Raw genomic sequence first — 20,550 nt, 5'->3', positions numbered from 1 at the left:
AATCAGAGATGATGGTTTGTGACCGGTATACTGTTTGAAAGGTGACGTATAGTAGCATATATAGAATATTTCATTTTTAAGCTGGAGACATCCTTCCCATGCATAATCCACAATCTCTGCCCGAGGCACAAAGCCCCTCTTGTTCATGTCCATCCAGTGCGGCCTTTCTTCCCCGAGCCATCCTCCCTCACTCTAATGCATTCCATTATGTCTTGTGTAGTTCTGATTCTACTGCCAAAAATTAATTCTTTAGAGACTCTAGCTTTGCCCAATACAACCTTTCCACTGAAATTTTTTCCTGACAAAGGCCCGACCTTTGTTGCCCACTCAAGTAGAGATTGCCTTGTCTCCCATACTCCCTGTGGGAGATAAGACTGAGTCAGGTTAGCATTCATTCATCTGCTTTCTTAGAATAGCAGCTAGAGACCAGCTCAGACAGTAAATAGATGGATAAAAACTTACCTTCTCAAAATGTTTCTCTCACCTTAATTTCCTATTTTTATTCATCATATCCTTCCTCACTCCAGTGAACTAGCCCTTTGATTTTACTGAGACTTCAAATGCTTTTGACTTGTTTTGTTCTATTTTGATCTTACAAAACGGACTCCTGCCCTCCCCTTCTACTTCTTGCCTGGTATCCAGGGTCGAGTACATCAACTACAATCTCATCAACTCATTAAGTTCCTATGACCTTCCTGATTACCAACACAACATGAACCCAACCATCCATCTGATCCAGCCCTATACTGCAAGTATCCGTTACAGAAAAATTTCACTGGAGTGACTGGATCCTACATTTGACCAAGGCAGAGTACCAATAATACCAGGCAAAGTAGAAGATAAACAAATATAAACTATGGACCCTGCACTTTACTATTCAACTGGGGCCAAAAAAGTTGGTCCTCTGATGTAGAAAATGTCCAAATATGCTTTATTTTTAAAAATTGCAATATGTTATTCTTCAACTATATATAACAATACCTCTTAAAACTTACTGTTCCAGTGCTGGCAGATACTTTTCTTAGACCGCAGGCTCCAGTTTAAGAGCCCCACTTAAAAAGAGTTAAAAGAAGCTCAGTATTCATAAACATTTCCATTTCAGCTCTCAAACAGAATGAACACCTGCTTTTGTCCTATGTTTCTAGGTTCTGGGCTGAAATCAGACAAAGTGAAAACTACAAATGACTCCCCAAATCATTCTTTCTCTGCTACATTCATAGCTATAAACTATCCTTCATGCTGCATGTCTTAATTTTGCTGCTACCTTCCAGTTAGGACACAAGCCAATCATCACAATGGCAGGAGAATGAAGCTTGCTGAACATGGGGACATTTTCTTATTTGGCTTCTAAACTTACTCATTCAGCAATGCCTTCAGATGGAGCTGAAAGCTGCGTACTGCTGTGTGAACGTTATTCAGTTCTCTTGACTTCTGCTGAGTCTTGGATAAACGCTGTGGTACTGACTGGTGCTGAGTTTCAAAGTACCGATAAAACTCATAGCTGCGTTTAAGCTCTTCCAAACAGGCAGAATGAGCATGAGGTAGACCTTGAGTCACATCAGATAAAATACAATGAGGCAAAAGTGCTGGAGTAAGTAAGGGCCCAGGAGGTGAATTAGCTGTAGAAAGTAATAGGGCTAACCGTCTGAAGAACTCTGAACTCTGTGCCACCCAGAGTTGAAACAAAACCTAGAAAGAAAACGGGACTACATCAATAAAAAAAACTGATCAAAATTCAAAACAAACCAATAATTTGTTTATCTTAACTTCTGGTTAAATTTCTCACTTTATCCTAAGTAATGAATACGGCTGAGCTTGAACTAACCCTCAAGACTGGCTGAGAATGTTTGATCAAATTATGTAGTCATGGCATGTGGGAACTTCTAATACCAATATAGCATGTAATACCAGTATATATTTTAGAACAGTTCTAACCCAGAAAAGTAGTGTTGATAATGAGATACATCTATTGTAAATGAATATTCCTTGATGAATTATTTACAAATTTGACACAAAGTAGGAAAGAAGACAGTAGGAATAATGGACCTGTAGAAGTCCAAAGAAATGAGTCAGTGATACATCCAGAGTTTAGGATTCAAAATTATACCATTATTTTGGCTTAGAAAATAGCTAAGAAATAACATAGGAGTGCATGGGTACCTCAGCCGGTTAAGCGTCTGACTTCAGCTCAGGTATTAATCTCAGTTTCTGAGTTTGAAGCCTGCACTGGGTGAGCTCAAGCCCCGCTTCAGGTGAGCCTCACTTCTCTTTCTCTCTCCCTGCCCCTTGTGGGATTCTCTCTGCCGCTTTTCTCTGCCCCTTGCTCACTTGTGCCCTCTTTATCCCTCTCTCAAAAAGCCAAAAATAAAAATAAAATTACTACTGGAATCTTACCACACACACTGTTTTTCTAACTTGCTTTATTTTGTTTCTTCCATCGTACAATTTTTCGACTACTAATCCCAAAGAATTTACCAATCTCATATTACTTAGCTTTTAATTTGTTTCCAATATTTGCTGTTGTAGTAATATCATGAACATACTTTGAGTATATTCTGATTACTTATCTTTAAGCTTAAGATTACTGAAGAATACAGTATCTTTCCGAAGATTGGTATTTATTAACTGCTAAAGTGAGCCAATCTATACTTTTATTAATAGTGTGTGACTACTGATCTTCACAGATAATGAATATTATCAACTTTCAATAACCTTGGCAAAATGTCTACTTATTACTAACGAGATTGAATTGGCTATTTTTTTTTTTTTTTTTAGAGAGAGCGAGTGAGCGAGCGAGCAAGAGCATGTATGAGTGGCAGAGAGGGGCAGAGGGAGAAGAGAGAATCTTAAGCAGGCTCCATGCTCAGCGCAGAGCCTGACACAGGGCTCAAATCCCGCAACCCTACGGTCACGACCTGAGCCAAAGTCAAGAGTCAGACGCCCAACTGACTGAGCCATCCAGACGCTCTGAAACTGAATTGGCCACTTCTAGTTCTTCCTTTGTGAAACCAGTTCATGCACCACCTATCTTGTCTAGATTTAACATAACTTAGTGCTCTTTATATAGAAAGAATTCTATCTACCTTTGTTAAAAATCATTGCAATTTTTTTCATTTAGAAGCTTAATTCTTATATAGTCAAATATATCCTTTTATGTAGATTTTCCAAGGGAAGATACAGATCTTATATGCTGTTTACCCATGTTTGTTAAAACAAGTAGTCATAAAGTCACTCATGCTGGTTTTCTATTAATGTAAACTCACTATCTATAAACTCTGATTTAAGGCAAGATATGCTTACAGTAAGAATTTTAAGTATTTTGATATCAGAATATAAGGATCTCCTCATTCAATCTTTATGATGCTCTCAACTTTTAAAGACAGCATCACATACATCAGGAAGGCTATTATGATGATGGTTCAGCAAGGGACCAGTGTCCCATTTACATTCAGATAGCACAGGCACAATCGGAGTGCAACTGTCTTTTCTTCAGCCCTTTCCACAGGCAGAGTACCTTCAAAGCAGGAAGGCTGAAGCCATCTGTAAGGTCATGTGCTTCCTCTTCTGAAATCTGCTCTTCACTAAGGCCCAGGCCCAGCTCCTTAAAAGGCACCACACAGATGTAGTTGGTTACATTGTCACTCTCAGAGTTCAGGGGGTAGGTTAAATTAAGTTAAGGCCTTTTCATTTAAAGTATAAAGGGTACAGTCATATCATCCCAAATTACCTTTACTCATCTTTATTCTGAACTTTGACTGGAGGTGATTAATATCCATTAAAAAAAAAAAGAAACCAATCTTAAAATCTACTATATTAACAAACCTCAGGTATTTTACTACTAGTATACATGTGAATAAAATACCTTCATCTCTAAACAGTTAAAAGTTCGACTCTTTACAAGTGCTAACGTGCTAACTTAGTTATTTTTGACAAGTACCTTTTGAAACTGTATTGTGTACTTCGCTGTATCGTGGCTCAGGCCCTTTCTACACTACAGTACATACTTTTCTCTTCTTCCCAGTGCACAGGCTGCAGAACACCATTAGCACTAAGCCTGCTCTATCTAGGTTGTCCCACTCAGACTACTGGCCTGTTTCCTCTTTCTCTTCCTCATGGGTATCTATCAGCTTAATATGTGATTTTTTCCGCCTTCAACAGTTTTTATAAAGAATATATCCATACAATTCCTTGGGGTGCCTGGGTGGCTCAGTCGGTTAAGCGTCCGACTTCGGCTCAGGTCATGATCTCATGGTCTGTGAATTCGAGCCCCGCGTCGGGCTCTGTGCTGACAGCTCAGAGCCTGGAGCCCATTTCAGATTCTGTGTCTCCCTCTCTCTCTGCCCCTCCCCTGTTCATGCTCTGTCTCTCTCTGTCTCAAAAATAAATAAACATTAAAAAAAAATTTTTTTTTAAATATATCCATACAATTCCTAATACTGAACTATTTTTATATTTCCAGCATACTCTTATTTGATCATATAATATCTTAATATAGTGCTATCGCAAATATATAAATATTTCACTTAAATATTTTGTATCTCCATCTGTGAGATTGGTCTAGTTTTTTATTCTTTATAATACATGTTTTGGTATTGCAATTACAGAATCTTCATAAATAAAATGAGGTAGTAGAGGCTTCCTAACCTTTCCTATGGTCTGAAATAGTTTTTTAAAAAAAATATAAAACCATCTGAACCTGGTAGTTAAAATTTCCTTTATTCATTTAATTTTTAAACATGTAATATATTCACAGGATTGAAAATTCATAAGGTATAAAAAAATTCATAAGGTATTAAGGGGCACCGTAAAAACTGCTTCCTACCCCTGTCCCTTAGCTACCTCATTCCCCTAGCTAAAGGCACAGACGATAACTGTGATTAGTATCTCTCAAGATAACCTGTGTGTCTTTTTTTTTTTTTAAGTTTATTTTGAGAGAGAGAGAGAGCGAAAGAGAGCGAAAGAGAGCACAAGCAGGGGAGGAGCAGAAAGAGAGAGGGGAGACAGAGAATCCCAAGAGGGCTCTGTACTGTCAGCGTGGAACTGGATGCTGGGCTTGACCTCGCAAACCACAAGATCATGATCTGAGCCGAAACCAAGAGTTGGACACTTAACCAGCTGAGATACCTAGGTGCCCCTTCTTGTGCACCTTTCAAGATACTTTATGCATGCATAAAAGCAAATCCAAATATAAATATGTATGTGGATATATACACATACACATATTCCCTCATATGTATTTATAATCTCCCATATATACAAATAGTCTCATATATATGTGTATGTGTGTATACATACACACTTTTACGCGCAATCGAAGGGTAGCATAAACAATGCTGTGCACTTCATTCTTTTTTTCAACAATTTGGATATCATTCCATAGTAGTGCATCAAGAACTTTATCACTTTTCTATACCTGCAAATTTTCCATTGTTTACATAAAATCAGGTGTTTTCCTTCTTTCTTTCTTTCTTTCTTTCTTTCTTTCTTTCTTTCTTTCTTTCTTTCCTTCCTTCTTTCTTTCTTTCTTTGTAAGTTTATTTGAGAGAGAGAAAGAGAGAGACAGGGAGAGAGAGAATGCATGGGGGAGGGGCAGAGAGCGAGGGGGACAGAGGATCCGAAGTGGGCTCTGTGCTGACAGCAGAGAGCACCATGTGGGACTCAAACTCATGAACCATAAGATCATGACCTGAGCTGAAGTCAAACTTAACCCACTGAGCCACCCAGGTGCTCCCAGGTGTTTTCTTTTTTAAAAGTTGCTGCCACAAAGTTGTATATACAATCTCCTTATAATTATTTTAATTTCTTCCATATCTATGGTTATAGCTCTGTTACTAATTTTGTATATTTGTACTCTTTTTACTTTGACCAGACATGTGAGGGTTTATACTGTTTGCTCTTTTTGAAGAAATAGTTGGTGGATTCTTTTTTATTTTGATTCCTTAAGGTTTCTTGTGTGGTAAATATGTTCTGGTTCCTGCCTACCTCTGAATGTCACCTAATGCCCCAACTCCCAATTTACTGTGCTCCAGACATGATGGCCTTTTTGCTGTCCTCCAGTCCTGCTAAAATAACTCCTGTCACAAGATCTTTATATTCACTGGTCCGTCAAACTGGAACATGATCTTTCTCCTCATTACAATCTCATTTTATTTATTTATTTTAATTTTTTTGTGTTTATTTATTTTGAGAGAGACAGAGACAGAGTGGGTGGGGGAGGGGCAGAGAGAGAGGGAGACAGAGAATCCCAAGTAGGCTCTGCATGGTCAGCGCAGAGCCTGATGTGGGGCTCGAACCCATAAAACTGTGAGATCATGACCTGAGCCGAAATTAAGAGTCGGACACTTAACCGACTGAGCCACCCAGGCACCCCATAAATCTCATTTTAAATGTCAACTCTTTGGGAAGGCCTTCCCCTATCATCCAATCAAAAGCAGTAACTCACCAATCACTCTATCCTATTCTGCTGGGTTTTTATACAACAGATATGTGAAAATCTCACTTTTTTATTCATTACCTCATCCACAAGAAGGTAAGAGTCATGAGTACAATGATCTTGTTTGTCTTGTCCACTGCTAGGTTTCTATTACCTAGAAAAAGTAACTGGCACAGGAAACTCATGAATTTGCAACCTCTGTTAGGTTATCCCTTTCTGCTCCTTCACCCCTCACTAAGCTAGAAGTATTCTGAGGCAGGGACCGTGTCTATTACGTGAACCATCATATATCTAGTGACTAGCATATTGCTTGGCACCGAGTTTATTCTCAATACTTGCTGAATGAGTAACTACTTGAAGTTCACATGCCATACTACCATACCCCTATTTTTTTCCCCTATCTTTGCTTCATTATACTTGAATACAGACTTTTATTATCCTCAAGGTCAACTCCTTGAAAGCATTCTCTGACCCCTTAGGCCAAGTACATTGTCCTACTATGTTGGAAGGTACCCTGGGCACTTCTAGTGTATTATGAATTCCAGTTAATCTATTGAGTATACTCAAAAGTCTAGCACATAGCAGATGGGTATTCAAGCAGCATGGGAATTGAATGGACAAGTTCATGACTAAAAATAAAATGCTTTTAATTTCCAAAGAAGTCATACAGTTAAAAGAGTATATATATATATATATATATATATATATATATATATATATATGTATATATACATGTATGTATATATATATATATATATGTATATATACATGTATGTATATATATATATATATATATACGCACACACACATAGAAAAGGTTTTAAGTCATAAGTCCTATAGGACTTATGACTTAAGTCCTATTAAGGACACTTAATAAGTCCTATTAAGACACAACTTCACCTCTCACTAGTCGTGTAACACCAAGCAAATCACACAAAATGGAGATTTTATTTAGTTTTTTCATAAAATGGAGATAAGATCTAGCTGGAAAGGTATATACAAAGACATAATAAAGCACTCTGTAAACGTTAAAGCATATTTATCCATGCTACAGTACCCCAAATACTGAGGGTACAAAGAAGTATTTTTGTACTCTATTTACTCACAATTTAACTTATCTATGAATCTTAACTGAAATAAAGATCCTACACACCTTTATTTACTGATTAACAGAACTAATTTCCTGATTTAGTAAATGTAAGTGACTGACTTATTGTCATGCAGTCTGAGTGTTTATTATACACCAGGCACTGTCTAAGCACTTTATATGCACTAACTTATTTGATGTCAACAAAACCACAGGAAGAGTATGTTGTTACTGCCATTTTTAAAATGAATAACGCAAGGTACAGAAAGTTAAGAAACTTGCTTAAGGTCACCTAGGCAGTAATTGATAGAGCCAAAATTTAAACTTAGCCAATCTGACTTGAGAGCCTCTGTTTCTTCAAAGGGGAAGGATTTCCTGTTACCAGTTTATTTCCATGTCATGACGCAAATTTGTGTGTCCAGTAACTCTTAAAAATGTCAGACCTAGCAAAGCCAGGTTCTTCTGACTTTATTCTTTGGACCAGTAGAGGGAGGGCCTTCAAGTTTTTCCTCAGTTAAAACTGAGCCACACGAGAACAGAAAACCTTTTTTCCTGTCTGTTATTGTTATTCCCCCTAGACTGCATTTCCAGTTTTAAAATAGAAGTGATGATGGAAATTAGCTCCAAAATAGGCAATCTCAGTTCACACTTAACTTTTACAGGATGCAGCTATACTATCTATATATTCAGGACTCTGGAAGCATATTTATTCTTACATGAAGACAGAAAAGGATATTTTTTCAGCATATATAGGGTAGCGAGCCTTGCTGCTTGAAAGTTGGCTCTTACAGTTCTGTAGACAGCTTTCCGAAGACCGAGGAGATGCTGACTGGGATGCTGTCCAGCTTTATTAAATGGGCAAGCAGCACTGACCCTGTCAAGCAAACTTGAAAAGTAAAATGTGATACAACTGTACAGGTGTCCTAAAGTTTTTGTTTTCTAAATCCCCAATTCTATTCAACTTAGAAAAAAACCTTTTTCATGGTTTTTATTAGAAAAAGACTGTAAATATCCCAGCTCAGGTCTCATAAATAGCCATTTCCCTGATACATGTATAGCCCCCCTCCAAAAAAAGACAAATGAAAAATCAAAATCTCAAAGAGTAAAGGCTTCTTCTGATACGGGAAACAATATATGTTAGTCAAAATATGGTAGAAATGTAGAATACTTAGGTAAGACATTGCAACTTTTTGATATAGACACTCTACCTGCTAAAATATACTAAAGTGGTACTGCTTTACATTTAGTTTTTAAAACCTGTATCTACAGTAAGTATGAAAATTTTTACATTCTTAATATGCATTTACATATGTTCATCACTCATATTTTTGGTCACTTGTACAGAACAATGAAATACTGTATAGAAATACATTCTGTACATTCATAAAAGTAGGGTAAAATGACTTACCCACCTGCTGCCACTGGCACTTACCTACTCAAAATGAAGTAGGGGACGCAGAGAGATAACAGGACCAGTGGCCAACAGGGGAATGCAAGTAGAAAGGCAAAGGAAGGGTTACTAGGCAGTAGCATAGCTACTCTCCAAACTATTCAAGAGGAAGCACATTTCATAGTACTTTCCAAAAGATAAATGGGGAGTACCTATTTGCAACAATGATGTATAATATATCATGCTTTGATAAATGAAACATAGAATGATTTCATATTACATAGCTATTGGATAATAGTTTTTCCACCTAACCAGTAACCTCTCCCAATAGCAATACAAAATATTGGAATTTATAAATTTCTTACAATATAACCACAAATTTGCAAAACAAGATATCTAAATCAAAACTTTTAAAATGTTAACCAAACCATAATGTATTCAGACATTAAAAATCTATAAAAAACAACAACAACAGAGGACAATGACTGATAGGCTTAATTTAAAATAAGGGAATGAGGCAAAGAATGGTTAAATTCTTTGCTAGAGAGGACAAATTAAGGCAGAACAACACAGCACATGTTTTCAATATATGGAACTCTTGTGTGCGCTCCATTTTACTAATAAATCAGTTTTAAAGATGAACATATTTCTAAAAAAGTTATGATTCAAGATTTATTGTTACTCGTAATTTTTCTCAGTCCATTATCCAGTTAGATGGAGACAAGTCAAACAATTTTTTCCAACATTTCTTTTGCCTGACTGCATGTCAATGGATAGGAATCATAACCCGGATGTAAGTCATGTGTAGCTGGCCCATTTTAGCTCTTCGTGACAATTCTAGACATAATTTTTAATGTAAGTTGGAAAATGACAAAAAGCACAGAATCCTCTATATGTGCCTAAGCATTAATTGGACACATAGCCATTTAGCTTAACCAGTCTGCTCAGTGAAATACTGTACAAATCAAGAATGAAAAGGAGCTATTACTTAGCATTGTTTTCAACTTTTAAAATCTAATGCTCAAACAACTTAATATTTGTTATGCTCTATCAACAAATAGACTTTATAATAGAAGGACAAATATTAAGAGACACGGAGAACTATTACATTTTGAAAGAAGCAGAAAAAAAAAGTTACAAAATCTCTCTCCTGTTTTGGGATTGTTTAAACACTGTTCTAAAACACAACAGAGTAAAGAATGAGTGACTACTAGAGATTCTTTCGCTTTACTGTTTTGTTATTTTCCAGATACGGCTTTTCTGTCAGGACAGTTTAAGTGCTATTCTAGAGCACAGCAGAGTGAAGAACAAGATTACTACCCAAGGTTCTTCTGCTCTCCCTTTTCGTGATTTTGCAGATATAAGTAATTAAGAGTAATAATCATTCTTCATCATATACTTACTTTCTCCCACCTACAGACTGGAAAGGTTATGTAAGTTAAATAAATGATTAAACATACTACAGTACTACTGTCATTTGTTAGTGTTCAGCAGGCAGCCTAGCAGACTGGAAACAAGCTCTAGAGTCAGATGGAATGGACTTGAACGTTTGTTCTACCATATGTAATTGTATGCTTTTAGTTGTATACAGAATTACCTAGCAGAGTATTTGGACCATAATTCGTGCTCAATAAACATTAACTATCCTTTTAATAACAGAATAAATATCCTATATATCCTATACCTTAATATTTAATTAAGACTAGACTACAGTGGAGAGTATTTAAGTTCCTGTGGGAATGTGAATATTTGTTTGATATACTGAGAGTATCAGTGCCATAATATCTGCTAACATTTACCTAAAGAATATTATTAATGCATGGCAACATTTTTCAAAATGAATTCAAGTCAGATACATCTATCATTTAAACTGAGGAAAGAGAATGTCTGGCAGAGAGTAAAGGAAACAAACATTTGTTGGGTAATTTTGCATGCCAGCTTCAATATTAGGCTCTTTTTGTATATTAACTCATAAGAAATCACATAACACAAATAATTATGATTCTCTAAGCTCTTTGGTTTCTCAAAGTAGATAAGCAGAATCATACTACATATTAAATCTAGCATATAATGTATTCATTCCTTCACAGTTAACAGACCTTTATAAGTGCTAAAGAAAAAACTTACTTTTTTTCTGTAAATGCAACACAGAAATGAAAATAGGTAATAAATATTCTAATTTAACTATGTAGTAGAAAAGAATTATTTAAAAAATAAAATGAAATATGAACTCACAGTGTAAATCCTCTGGAAATGACTTCAGTTTCTTGAATGAGACGTAAAGCTTTTCTCACAAGGTTAGTAAAAGCTCGGCTATTTGTTGCCGTATCTTCTAAACGGCCAATGTATTTTTTTAGAGTTACTTGTAGTTTGGCTGTCCTCCAGAATCTCAAAGCTCTTATAATCAGATAAACAAACAGGATCACTCCCCATATCAGCCAGGAAGATACAATCCACCAAGTGGGAAGCATAATGAGCAAACTAATGAAGGCAAACAGCACTGAGACATCCCTATAACACAGAAACCAAGAAACATGATACCCATCAGATTAGAGAAGGATGTGTTACTTTAGTCCATAATTCAGGTTTACCAAAATAGACAAAATGCTAGTAGCTTCTTTGTAAACTATGACTTTAAAAAATAACATTTAAATAAGTAATGTGAAATAGTTTTTAAAAAATCTAGCAACTAACAACGGTGTCTTAGGTATTAAAATCTAAGCTAATAAGTTTGTAAAGAACGTAAGAAACAGGTGTCCTCTGAAATGACTTTTTGTTTAAAGATAGGGACTCTTCTGGGGCGCCTGGGTGGCTCAGTTGGTTAAAGTGTCCGACTATGCTCAGGTCATGATCTTGCGGTTCATGAGTTCAGGCCCCACATCGGGCTCTGTGCTGACAGCTCAGAGCCTGGGGCCTGCTTCAGATTCTGTCTCCCTCTCTCTCTGCCCCTCCCCTGCTCATGCTGTCTCTGTCTCAAAAATAAACACTAAAAAAAAAAAAAAAAAAAAAAAAAAAAGATATGGACTCTTCTAACCTAAAAACCAAGTACAGAGTTTAAAATCCAATTTTTAAAAAAATTTTTTTAACGTTTATTTATTTTTGAGACAGAGAGAGACAGAGCATGAACGGGGGAGGGGCAGAGAGAGAGGGAGACACAGAATCGGAAGCAGGCTCCAGGCTCTGAGCCATCAACCCAGAGCCGGACGCGGGGCTTGAACTCACGGACCGCGAGATCGTGACCTGAGCTGAAGTCGGACGCTTAACCGACTGAGCCACCCAGGCGCCCCTAAAATCCAATTTTACAAATTTAAAAGTAAAAATAATTGTTACTAATTTTTAACATTAAAGTACATTTTAATATTAAGATAGTATCAGTTCTTTTCCCAAAAGTCAGACTTTAATTATTTGCACAGAAACAAATATCTCAAGAAAATATAAGCATTTTTCCAATCAGAAATAATATGTACTTGAGTAATTGTTTCAAGTTATCTAATAATCATCATCATAAATCTGGAATACACATACTGCAGCTGATAATATGCACATACTTTGTACTTTTTCACTGCTTTAACTAAAGTAAAAGTATATATGAAACTTTTTAAATCTAGGCAAATTACAAGTATATAGACTAAAATATGTCTTTTAAGCAATGAAGGCTTTGATAAAAATGTAATAAGAAAGAGGTGAATATACGGAGATGTCTCTTAGGATGTCTAAAAAAACATCAATAATACTTAGACAGTTATAATCAAATTATAAAGAAAGTCACATGTAAGAATGCTTCCTAATAAATATTTACCTGTTCTAATTTCCCTTGGAATCCTTTACTTTCAGGTGATATTGGTAACATCATAAAGCAAAATCTTATCCTATACTTTCATGCATGAATAATGAAGTCTAAAAGTATTTACAGGCCTCAGTGTTGCTTAATCACACCTGTGGCTAAAGCAAACTTAGAAGTTAAAGCTAGAAAATTCTTAAAACCCTTGGTTCCTTCTAGCAGCTCCTTGCATTCTTAGATTTGTAAAGGATAAGATGATGCTTTACTCCATGATGATGCTGAGTGCCTACAAATTTGGAAGACATACTTTGTTATCCCTTACAGTATGAAGCATTTGTCAATATTATAAGAAAGACACATCCAGAACACTGAGGCCAATGTTATGTAATCACCTATATAACTTGAATAGTTCAAGCAATGATTTTGTTCACTTAATAAATTCATACTTTAATAGTTCAGTTCTGTGTGTGTGTGTGTGTGTGTATATGTATACGTATGTATGTATGTATGTATGTATATATATATACACGTATATACATATCACGTATATACACATATATGTATGTATATACATGTGTGTGTGTATATATATATATATATATATATATATATATATATATATATATATACAAAGTCCCTTTTTGGTATTCATGGCCTGGGACTTCTGTATTAGACCCAAATACTTCAAGAAAAGTTTTAGGACTGAATTGTCAGTCTATATTTCCTACGGCTTCTCAGTCAACAAAGCAAGAATTGACTGTTTACCTCCACGTCCCATTCTATTTTTGATGTCTCTACAATGTGTTTATGATATAATCTATTAATTTTAAAGAAACATAAAAGAGCGAGTGGCTAGGACTGCATGCACACATGTGTATAGGTGTATGGGTAAGAGAGATTCTTGGGGCACATGTTATGCCTGCTTGTTGGGTTATTAAACACAGAACTAATTAGATTGAATTAAAAATATGTAATAATTGGATGTTTTTCCAGCTTCACCTTAAATAGTATTTATTTTAGAAAGGTACTTTTTTTTTAAACTTCTGGGTTATCATTAATTACAATGTTAAAATGTATGGAATGTTTATAATTTACAATAGAGAGCATAGTGGATTTCCTCTGCTAATACTGTATATGAAAGCAAAGGATAGATGTTTTCTGGACAGTACCAAATATTAGGGGTTGCCAGGGAGCAAAGCGTTGGAAGGTGTCCATTTTCCTGTTGTTGAGGTTGCCCTGCAGACAGGATACTGGGATCAAGTAGCTCAATCAGCTCCACATCCTCTTGTAACAGGACTTCCTGTTGCAGGATGGTATGTAGTGAGTCGAGTCGGAATCCAATATCCTTGCCATTAAAAAACCCGAAGAGAGGCATTAATACACACATAATTTTGTATGAAATGCTAAGCTCCTAATGTACTAACAAAATTTAGGGGTACTATATATATTTTCAGTATAGCCTCCAAGAAGATACAACAGTCCAATCTATCTTTAGTATTATGTATATGGGGTTTCAGTTTCACTGTAAATGTGAAACAATAAAAATTGCAATGGACATTATTGAGCCACCAGATGTGAAATATAAATTTTTAATAAAGAAATGTGTAGTAACTACATATTAATAAGCCTGTCTAGTTAAGCCTAATTAATTAAATTGCTGGAACAGAGCATGGAAAGTATAATCCTGTAACATAAGATGTTGTCCCTGGATACTGTAACAATATAGCCAAAATGTAAGAATTACATCAGCAGGATCAAGGCCTTCTAAAAATGGACAAACACAACATTAAGGAATGTAATGCAAAACCTCGCTAATATGTGCATAGCACTTTATAGTTTACAAAATGCTTTCACATATACCAGCTCATTTATTCCTTCTTCTTTTCTTTCTATCTATCTATCAAGAAATATTAAATATACCAGGCACCATGCTTGAGACCAAAGGCACAAAAAATGAACAAAACATACAAGGTCTCTACTCTTAAAGAGTTCACAGTTTAATGAAGAGGACTGAAAAGGAAACAGTTACAATATAGTGTGCAAAGAAGTGCAATAAGGTATACCTGGGATTATGAAAATGGCACGGAAGAACCAAAAGTTGTAATGAAGTCCAAGAAAGGAAAACAGGTGATGCCTGCCTGAGCTGAGTCTTAAAGCATGAACAAGAACTGACCAGATGAAAGAGTTGGAAGACGGGGATGGGAAGAGCAAAAGCCTCTCTAGAACTGCAAGTTACTGCTTTTAGCTTTCCATACAATGCATGGTAAGAAGGTGAGAGATGAGGGGGTGCCTAGCTGGCCCGGTCAGAGGAGCATGTGACTTGATCTTGGGGTTGTGAGTTCAAGCCCCAGGTTGAGTGTAGAGAGTACTTAAATAAACTTCAAACAAACAAACAAACAAACAAACAAACAAACAAAATAAAACAAAAAGGGTGAGAGATGAAGTAGCAATGTTAAGAGTACATAGGTTAACTTTCACAGTAACCCTGTGATGTACATTTCATCCTCCTCTCCATTCTATAGAGGAGAAAACTGATGCCCAAAGAGATTAAGTAACTTCTAGAATTCTGATTTCAAATCCTAAGTCTTTGGTAGTCAATTATACTTCCCTACATATAGCCTGCTGTATGAGAAAATTTGAAGTTTTATTATGCATTACATGTAAGAACAGAATGATCCTATTTTAAGAAAAATAGAACTTTTACCGGATAAGGCCTTGAGCAGTTAAAGTAACACCAATTAGGTCCAGGGTTTGAAGGCAATGGGTTTGCTCTTCTTAGCCAGTTAATCATTCCCACACAAGAGCCTACCCTGCCCTAGCTCCTCATAATGGGAACTTAATAGGAATGCAGTGATCCATATATCCAACTATGAGAGCATGTCCTCGATTGTGGGTTATGTATCACCACATACACTCCTTTTAGAGAAGGAGAAGAATATTTTTAATATTAGTCCCATATGGATATATTTATTAATTTTCTTTCTTTAGATAAGCTCTATGTCCAACGTGGAGCTTGAACTCATGACCCCAAGATCAAGAGTCACATGCTCTACTGACTAAGCCGGCCAGGCACCCCTTTATTGATTTTCAGTTGTATAAAACAAGAACATCTTGGAACGCTGGTCTTCCTTTAGCCTGGCATTATTTTTTTTTTCCCCATCTACTGACACACCTTGCATGTGCCTGTGTATCACTTTTGTTTCATATTTGAACCACTGTATCTTATCTCTTCTTTTTCTCTTTCCTCTCCTTTTCTTTTTCCTTCCTTTCTTTCTCTCTTGTTTTTTTTTTTTTTTTTTTTTTTTTTTTTTTTTTAGTTCTAGTTACCATACAATGCTACTTTAGGTTTCAGGTGCACAACACAGTGATTTGACAACTCCATACATTATGCCATGCTCACCACAAGTGCAGCTACCATCTGTCACCATACAGTGTTGTTACAGTTAGCATTGACTGAATTCCCTATGCTGTGTCTTTCACCCCTGCGACTTACTCATTCCATACTGGAAGCCTGAACCTCCCACTCCCCTTTGCTCATTCTGCCCATCCCTCCAACCCCCATCCCCCTGGCAACCATGTTTGTTCTCTGTATTTATGGGTCTGTTTTTGTTTTGTTTCTTTTGGTTTTCAGATTCCACATATAAGTGAAATCATATGGTACTTATCTTTCTCTGTCTGACTTATTTCATTTAGCATAATACCCTGTAGGTCCATCCATGTTGTTGTACATGGCAAGATCTCATTCTTCTTTTTATGGCTGAGTAATATTCATTATCTCTCTCTCTCTCTCTCTCTCTCTCTCTCTCTCTCTATATATATATATATATATATACATATATATGTATATGTATATCTATATCTATAATTTCTTCTTTATCCATTCATCTATTGATGGATACTTAGGTTGCTTCCGTATCTTGGCTATTGTAAATAATGCAGCAATAAACATAGAGGTGCATTTATCTTTTTAAATTAGTGTTTTTGTTTTCTTTGCGTAAATAACCATTAGTGAAACTACTGGATTGTGTGGTATTTCTGTTTTTAATTTTTTGAGGAACTTTCATATTGTTTTTCACAGTGGCTACACCAATTTACATTCCCACCAACAGTACTGAAAGTTCTTTTTTCTCTACATCCTTGTCAACATTTATTATTTCTTATCTTTTTGATATCAGCCATTCTGACAGGTGTAAGGTGACATCTCATTATGGCTTTGATTTGCATTTCCCTGATGATTAGGGATGCTGCACATCTTTCCATGTGTCTCTTCACTCTTCTTAGAATCATGATTCTAAGCTTAGGAACCAATTAATTGACATTCCACCCCACTTTCACAAAGAGAAGAGCACAATTCACTTTATACTACTGTTAGGGAAGGGGTGGAAGCAAGGAGGGCAAAAGGAGGAGCATGGCAGCTTTTCAAGTAATCTTTGAAATAAATCCTCACACACTGGCCTTATTATCTGATTTGGATTCCACACACAGAGAGATATTAAAACATTAAGTATTAAAAATCAAGTTTTTGATATAAAAGCTTTAAATCCTACCTTTTATGAGACCTCAATGTACCTACATTTGGGTAAATTTAAAGAAGCCTAACTAAAGGAAGGCTAAGGCTCACAAAGAGAGGGAAAGCTATTAACACAGAATGGGAGCTTTCCCTCTTCATAGCCCCTCGTACAGATATGCTGCTTAATCAGGTACACTTTCTTTAACACCATCCTTAGCATCAGAACTGTTTGCAAAACTGGGATAATGTTTCCCCAAAACCATTGTGCTTTGAGGCAGTACTAGTAGCTTTAGGAATATGTGATTCAAGAATGTGACAAACTACCTACAATTACCTATAAATACAAATGAACCTGAAAGGGACCAAGACACTCTAAATAATTAAAGCAGTATTATCTAGTGACTAGACTGTCTCTACAAAGGAAGAACTTGAACTATATTCTGATCACAGTAGCTATAAAATTAAATCAGATTACACTGAGGAGTTAAGTTTTTTCTTAAGGATAAATTATAAAATTGTATATTACCCTTTAATTATAAAAATGAGAACTGCAGGGGCACCTGGGTGGCTCAGTTAAGTGTCTAACTTTGGCTCAGGCCATGATCTCATGGCTCATGAGTTCGAGCCCCACATCAGGCTCTGTGCTGACAGCTCAGAGCCTGAAGCCTCTTCAGATTCTGTGTCTCCCTCTCTCTCTGCCCCTCCCCTGCTCGTGCTCTGTCTCTCTTTCTCTCAAAAATAAACATTAAAAAAAAAATGAGAACTGCAGAAAATAGGGAAACTGTTGCAATATGCCAATCAAACTAGTGGGAAAATAGACACCTGCTATATTAAGAAACATCTCACAACAGCCTTATTTGGACCGAGGTCCAAGTGTCAAACAAGCGAAGAAATTTAAAAGCTACTAATACTGATTGACTAGATTTTAGATTATCATCTTTATGGTCGGATGCTCTGTGCTGTGGGGAAGTGCACTAGGTGAACTTTGGCTCACCCTTAACAAGTTTGAGTGCTGAGACCTAGTTAGTACCTAGGTTTATATCCTGGTTCCATATCTTAAGTTATTAACTTCTCTGCTCCAGTTTCCTCATCTGCAAAATGAGGTTAAGAATAGTACCTACTTCAATAGTACCTACTATGAAAATTAAATAAGTCAATATTTGTACAATATATAGTGTCTGATGCATAGTAAGTACTGGTGCAAATTAAGTACTATGTAAGTCTTAGCTGTTAATGTTGTTAGTACACACGAAATAATTAAAACATAATAAAGAAAAGCACCATAATACAATATATAAACTTAAAACATAGCCGATAATTGTTACTATAGTGTTGAAGAAAATAAGAGATCCAATAGACTGAAGTTTGCGGGAAAGGCCTTACGGAAGAGCTAGGACTGCTTACTGAACAGACTACAGTAATAGAGGAAAAACGGAAAGGGTTCTACCATAGTATAATAGCACAAACACAGACATGCAGAACAGGTATGGAATAAAAGAAAAGGAAGACTGGGTTGGGTGATGAACAAATTGGTGGGTAAGGCTGGAAAGGTAGTTTGGGGCCAAATTTTGCAGACTCTTTGATGCTAACATGATGAACTGGACTTGATTCAATGGGTAATGGTGATATTTTAAGGATCTAAACAGGAAAATGTATGAGACGGTAACTCAGGAAGATTTCTGCCTGTATGGAATGAAAGGGTATGAGAAGCACAGCTAAAAAAGAATAGACAGATTTCTGTTTTTACCCCTAGGCATGGAGAAGGGAATTATGGATGTGTCAATATATTTCAACGATCTTCTATACTTTTTAATACATTGTTCTGTTTCATAGAGCTGATGAGGATCAAATGAGGTAACATGTGTGAAAGCACTTTACAGGCTAAAAAGTGCTTCAAAAGTACTAATACCATTACCGTTATAGTTGTTATAAATGAACTTTTTAAAAATCTTTAAGAAGTACTTTAATAAAAAGGAAAAGGTTCAGATATCATGGAGCAACTGTCAGTATTTTAATAAAAGGAAAAAGGGACTGGTTCAATATCTGTATAGCTAATAAAATTTTAAGTATGTCTGACAAAGGGAAGAGTCAAGCATCTCATGCCAGAAGCCAACGGGGTAATTCCTCGTTCCATTACTATTAAATGATTTCTTTGGTAAGTACTTCCTACAGTTCTCTATAATGTAGGCACAAAAGGGATGCATACAGAAGTTGGCACTTTACAGTGAAACATGTGGCCAGTGACAAAGAACCAAGAATGAAAAGATCAGGACTATGCACACTATGATTAAACCACAGAAAAATGTATATGGATCCGTATACCTTACCACAATCCTAGTATCACTGAAGAATGAGGATGGCTCCACCTGGATAGAGATGATATTCTACGTAGGTGACAAGACACTTCATTGACCTTCTCAACATACCTACAAAGATGAAACCCTGAACAGAGAACTTGCCCATTTGGATTGCTAAAAAAGTAATTTTAGTCAGTCAAGGCATAATAACACTCAAGCCAGTGAGGTACTATGTTATAATGAAGAACCTGGGCTTGGAAACAGGAGACCTGAATTCAAATTCTAACTCTATCAATTTCTAGCTGAACATTCTTGAACAACTCACTAAGTATTCTTAAACCAAACTGAACTATCTGAATCTCAGACATTTGGAAATCTTACCACTTCCAAATGGCAAAATGCACTAAACTTTACAGTATTTGAAGTAGCAAATCAAAATGTGAAAGCACTTTGTAAACATCTTCTTACAAATGGTAATTTACAAGAATGATAATTATCATCTTAAGGTCACAGGCCAGCGGAAGATCCTGAAATCTGCCTACCCATACTTGATCGCTCCTTAAGAGAACCATGAGAACTTCGTTACTTCAATTTTTTAGCTATACTACCTGGATTTTGCCTTGCTTAAGATGTACAAAGTTGAAGCATTCCCTCTTGGGTGGGGGGGTGTCACAGGTCAAATACCAGATATACTACAGCAGAGAGCAGGAAAAAAAAAAGCAAGCCTCACAGGAATCAGAGAGACTCTCAATGGTCACAATTCCAAGTCTCTGGGAAATTCTGTGATTATTGGTCTTGGGAGACTAAAGTTTACATATTAAGTTGTCAGGGAATGATAGATTAATGATAAATAAATTAGGGGGGGAACCACTTTGATTTTGCCCAAACTCTAATCATAGACTATGGGATAAAGATACAGACAGTCAATAAGAAAAAAAAAAAAAGAAAAGGAAAGAAAAAAAGGATACAGTCAAGCTCCTAATGAAAAAAAAGAAGGTCTCACTAATTGATACACTCTCTTCCTTATTTGTCAATGGAGGAAGATGGCAGCA

At 36.2% G+C, this 20,550-nt stretch overlaps 1 protein-coding gene across 10 annotated transcripts in view; it reads right to left on the bottom strand.

The window, feature by feature from the left end:
• The window catches only part of VEZT (vezatin, adherens junctions transmembrane protein), a 64,463-nt gene that overhangs the window by 15,291 nt on the left and 28,622 nt on the right, over window positions 1-20,550 (bottom strand). For 4 of the 10 annotated variants that reach the window (XM_030323411.1, XM_030323415.1, XM_030323416.1 and 1 more), the window contains 5 exons: window positions 13,861-14,036; window positions 11,146-11,421; window positions 8,257-8,394; window positions 3,515-3,662; window positions 1,358-1,689 (listed from right to left, as the gene is read on the bottom strand). In XM_030323411.1, coding sequence (XP_030179271.1) covers window positions 1,358-1,689; window positions 3,515-3,662; window positions 8,257-8,394; window positions 11,146-11,421; window positions 13,861-14,036 — 1,070 coding nt within the window. Of the gene's footprint in view, window positions 1-1,357; window positions 1,690-3,514; window positions 3,663-8,256; window positions 8,407-11,145; window positions 11,422-13,860; window positions 14,037-19,528; window positions 19,568-20,550 lie in introns of all 10 variants that reach the window. The other 6 variants (XM_030323408.2, XM_030323412.2, XM_030323409.1 and 3 more) reach the window with 3 other exon arrangements.

Source organism: Lynx canadensis, chromosome B4 (genome assembly GCF_007474595.2).
Source record: "Lynx canadensis isolate LIC74 chromosome B4, mLynCan4.pri.v2, whole genome shotgun sequence".
Classification (NCBI taxonomy): Eukaryota; Metazoa; Chordata; class Mammalia; order Carnivora; family Felidae; genus Lynx; species Lynx canadensis.
This window is presented reverse-complemented; position numbering and strand designations above follow the sequence as displayed.